At 46.8% G+C, this 5052-nt stretch overlaps 1 protein-coding gene across 2 annotated transcripts in view; it reads right to left on the reverse strand.

Moving 5' to 3' along the window:
- The window catches only part of tnfrsfa (tumor necrosis factor receptor superfamily, member a), a 39391-nt gene extending 35485 nt beyond the window's left edge, over positions 1-3906 (reverse strand). Inside the window, exon 1 of one of the 2 annotated variants that reach the window (XM_079524693.1) lies at positions 3780-3906. In XM_079524693.1, coding sequence (XP_079380819.1) covers positions 3780-3816 — 37 coding nt within the window. In that variant the 5' untranslated portion in view covers positions 3817-3906. Of the gene's footprint in view, positions 1-2192; positions 2208-3779 lie in introns of those variants that run through there. The other variant, XM_079524694.1, reaches the window with a different exon arrangement.
- Between the last annotated feature and the right edge of the window lie 1146 nt (positions 3907-5052).

Here is a 5052-nt window from a genome sequence, read left to right on the forward strand (position 1 = left end):
GACTAACATCACAGGCAGACTCTTCAAGACTAACTGCTCAGGCAGACTCTTCAAGACTAACTGCACAGGCAGACTCTTCAAGACTAACTGCACAGGCAGACTCTTCAAGACTAACAGCACAGGCAGACTCTTCAAGACTAACATCACAGGCAGACTCTTCACATACTAGAGCATGTCTGAAATAAATGTCAGAGCTGAAATCCACTAGCCTGGTATCCAGCCTGCTTCGCTACGTTCGGCGGATTTTTTTTTCTCTCTTCGCTTATCAGTCTGGAAAGCCTCCCATTGGGAGGTTTTGCAGAACTACACTAGAACTACATATGTTACGTAGTCAACGTCGTTGCTGATTGGATGTTGTTCCAACGAATGAGAGTAGCGTTAGGCAACCTACGTCATCAGCCAGCGCCACCCTCCATGCTTTCTGTCTGCAGTAGCTGCGCTTTGCTATGACGTCTCACTGGTGCTTTGTCCCGCCCCGCACCACAGACCAATCAGAAGCCACGTTAGGTTTCGAAGCTTTTGGCATGTCCCGCCTCCCTTGGAGATAGGAGGCTTTCCAGACTGATAAGCGAAGAGAGAAAAAAAAATCCGCCGAACGTAGCGAAGCAGGCTGGATACCAGGCTAGAAATCCACATGTAAATAATGACATTTCAAGCCTGTTTTCTCAACTCGCTGTTGAGACATTAAAACGTATTCTGGACGGGAACCCCTTTTGGTGTTTTAACTAAGCATTATGTTATACTTTAGCTATTGAAAAATAGCAGCTCTACAAGCTCGTAGCGCGCCACTCGGTTGTAGGTCTGCTATTTTTGAAAAGTCGTTAAAATGCGGCACAAATCTTTGAATATATATTCTTTCAGAGCGAAAGTTTTTTTAATTTTGACGTCAGTCCAAAATGGGTTAATTATAAGCCATATCTCCAAAACTGGTGGACCTAGTCTTTTGCACGGACACATTGTGTCCATGTACGGACATGTCGATGTGGTGTAGTAAAAACGTAAAGTACAGTGGCTCAAAAATTGTACTCAAGTCACTTTGGACAACTGTATGTTGTGTCAATACATGTACGGTAAAAAAGGCTCCAACAGACAGAACGTGTCAATGACCCTGGTGTCATCCACACGTCGTGTCTACTGAGGCCTCCAGGCAACCATGGAAACAAGACAAATTACTGCCCTGTACTACATTATGCGTTTAAAACGGTCAAACAACGTTTTTTTCTCTCTTTTTGTTTTACACTAAAATGGCCGACCCTATTATGAAGTGAATGTGCAGTACTTTATGCTACTTTACACCAGCTGAATATGAAGCCCTGAGTTTCTTGAAAAGAAATGAAAAGAAAAGAAAGACAGAAAAACAGCTTGAGTGACTAAGCACAAAACGTGTCGTCCCATGGTGTGTGTGTGTGTGTGTGTGTGTGTGTGTGTGTGTGTGTGTGTGTGTGTGTGTGTGTGTGTGTGTGTGTGTCGTCCCATGGTAGTAACAGTATTCTGTCCTCATTGTGTGACACCGTACAGAGCCTTTGTGTGTGTGTGTGTGTGTGTGTGTGTGTGTGCATGTGTGTGTGCGTGTGTGTGTGTGGGGCGCGGTACAGAGCCTTTCACACACGCACAAAGACAGCTCAGTGTGTGAGACAATAAAAAGAGAACGGCCACACCCAGGTGAGACAGGTGGGTGCAGACAGACAGGCAGACAGACAGGCAGACAGACAGACAGGCAGGTTTTTAAAGTCTCTAGAGAGATTTGCAGGTATAACACACCAGCATTCAGCACAGGAGAGGAAACTAGACACAGGACACACCCTGTTCTGTGTGCGTGCGTGCGTGCGTGCGTGCGTGCGTGCGTGCGTGCGTGCGTGCGTGCGTGCGTGCGTGCGTGCGTGCGTGCGTGCGCGCGCGTGCGTGCGACCGTGCGTGCGTACGTGCGGTTCACTACAGAAGGAAGAGAGACGACAACTAAAAATAAACCTTCCAGCTAAATAATGTCGCGTGCCGATCAGACTGTTAATTACGACTAAAAACGATGACGGAACATGTTATGTCGACTACCTTGTTTTCACTGACGGAAACTAAATAAAAGCTAAAACCTATGATATCTAAGACTAAATATGGGGGACCCCCGGTAATGCGATTTTCACATTTCATATTCATATTTTGAGGACACAATTTATAAAATAACAGATTCTTATTACCTGTGCGACAGTGCGTGCAGCTCAGACAAAGTCAAAGTCGTACGATTTGTCACACACGTTACCGCAGTGAAATTTGTTCTCCGCATTTGACCCATCTCTTGGAGCGGTGAGCCGCAGCCAAGGAGCGGTGAGCTGCAGCCAAGGAGCGGTGAGCTGCAGCCAAGGAGCGGTGAGCCGCAGCCAAGGAGCTGTGAGCTGCAGCCAAGGAGCGGTGAGCTGCAGCCAAGGAGCGGTGAGCTGCAGCCAAGGAGCGGTGAGTTGCAGCCAAGGAGCTGTGAGCTGCAGCCAAGGAGCGGTGAGCTGCAGCCAAGGAGCGGTGAGCTGCAGCCAAGGAGCGGTGAGCTGCAGCCAAGGAGCTGTGAGCTGCAGCCAAGGAGCGGTGAGCTGCAGCCAAGGAGCGGTGAGCTGCAGCCAAGGAGCTGTGAGCTGCAGCCAAGGACGGCTCCGCTACGCGGAAGTACGGCGGCTATGACGCCATCGCCGTAGCTGTCAAAATCGTTAAGCAAACAGCCGTCGGGTTGTTTGGTTCCCATGGTGACGCGTCTATGCAGCATGTGTCAAACATTAAAAAAAACACCCCGTCGCGCGTCAGCTAACTTGCCGATATTGTGCTGGACATGATCAGCAGTGGAAAGAGGAAGGTGCTGCATGGAGCAATCTGTGTTATTCTAAAGCCGTTTTAATAAACATGGTTAATATGACATGTGGTATTAGTGTTATTTCTTCACTCAGAGCATGCCAACACATTACACAGCATAAGAGAGGTGATGGAGCAATCGGTGTGAATGTATGACAGCTAGAATTTCAATAAACATGGTTATGACATGGCGTTGTAGTCACTACGTGGGAGTGTAGGTTCTGCCGTAGTAGAAACTAGGGCTGTGACGGAGAGCAGGTTTATGTATCGAGCACTGATCCATTTCAAGCAGGTTTATGTATCGAGCACTGATCCATTTCAAGCAGGTTTATGTATCGAGCACTGATCCATTTCTGGTTGCCGGAGCGGACTGCCGTACAGGTGTATTTTATCAGTACCTGTGCGACAGTGCGTGAGGCTCCAACAGGTGTATTTTATCGTTACCTGTGCGACAGTGCGTGAGGCTCCAACAGGTGTATTTTACCATTACCTGTGTGACAGTGCGTGAGGCTCAAACAGGTGTATTTTATCATTACCTGTGCGACAGTGCGTGAGGCTCCAACAGGTGTATTTTATCGTTACCTGTGCGACAGTGCGTGAGGCTCCAACAGGTGTATTTTATCATTACCTGTGCGACAGTGCGTGAGGCTCAAACAGGTGTATTTTATCATTACCTGTGTGACAGTGCGTGAGGCTCCAACAGGTGTATTTTATCATTACCTGTGTGACAGTGCGTGCGGCTCAAACAGGTGTATTTTATCGTTACCTGTGTGACAGTGCGTGAGGCTCAAACAGGTGTATTTTATCATTACCTGTGTGACAGTGCGTGAGGCTCAAACAGGTGTATTTTATCAGTACCTGTGCGACAGTGCGTGCGGCTCAAACAGGTGTATTTTATCATTACCTGTGTGACAGTGCGTGAGGCTCAAACAGGTGTATTTTATCAGTACCTGTGCGACAGTGCGTGCAGCTGAGACAGGCGTACATCCCGTTGGAGTGCTCCGTGTAGGTCTGTCCGTGTTCGCAGGGCAGACACGTCCCCAGCTCCAGGTCTCTCTCACAGGGCTTCTGGACGAAGGTTCCTGTGAAAAGAAACACACAAAAAACACAGTCCAGGGAGTTAGTGTTCGAAGTGTCCTTGAGCAAGACTCTGAAGTCTGAACCCCTAATTGCACTCCATGTGCAGGTTGGTGCCTTGCATGGTTTCCCTCCGCCATCGGTGTGTGTGTGTGTGTGTGCGTGTGTGTGTGTGCGTGTGTGTGTGTGTGTGTGTGTGTGTGTGTGTGTGTGTGTGGCAGTGTGTGTGTGTGTGCGTGTGCGCGTGTGCGTGCGTGCGTGTGTGTGGCAGTATTGTTTTTGGCAGCAAAATTTGATTTTAGTTTTAAGTCAGTGTCTTTTGAATAGTTTTCACTTAAGTTTTAGTCACATTTTAGTCACCTGGAATGTTTTAGTGTTAAGTCTAGTTTTAGTCGACTAAATGTCATGAGAGTTTAGTCGACTAAATCTACAGTTGATTTAGTCGACTAAAATGTATTTTGGCCTTGATGCCGTCGTATGACTGTTTTTACACTTGCTGAAAATAGCACTAGTGTTAGTGATGGGAGATTAACCGGCATCGGTTCGATTAAACAATCGGTCCGATTAATCGGTCTGTCTTTACAGATAAACAAGCCCAAAGTAACAGCTTGAACAGATCTACAAGCTCACAGTATTAAATATAAAGGTATTTAAGTTAAATCTGACTTGCCTAATTAAGCCTGCAGTGCAGACACCCTGTTATGTTACATGGATTTTTCAGAATGGACAAAATTATTTTCAATACAGAATGAGATCATATCGACATCGGTTATCGGCCATAACAGCAATTAATTATATCGGATATCGGCCAAAATGTCTCATCGGCATGTGCGTGTGTGCGTGTGTGCGTGCGTGTGTGTGTGCGTGTGTGTGTGCGTGCAGGCAGCTTTGTGACTGTAAATGGTGCATTTATATAGAGCGTCGCAGTCCCGCCCCCTGTCATGACGACGCCTGGCCCAGGAAATGAATCCCAATGCATTTTTCCCATAGACATTTCAAAAAGTATTTATTTAAAGATGGTTACGCCATGGACAAAGCCAACTCGAGTCGTGACAACTCATGACAATAAACACAATATTTTGGACCTAACAAATAATTACAAAGAAGAAAAACAACAAAAAAAGTGTTGTAACCTGCCGTTTTTTT

This window comes from Electrona antarctica (assembly GCF_951216825.1).
Source record: "Electrona antarctica genome assembly, chromosome: 16".
NCBI classification, from domain to species: Eukaryota; Metazoa; Chordata; class Actinopteri; order Myctophiformes; family Myctophidae; genus Electrona; species Electrona antarctica.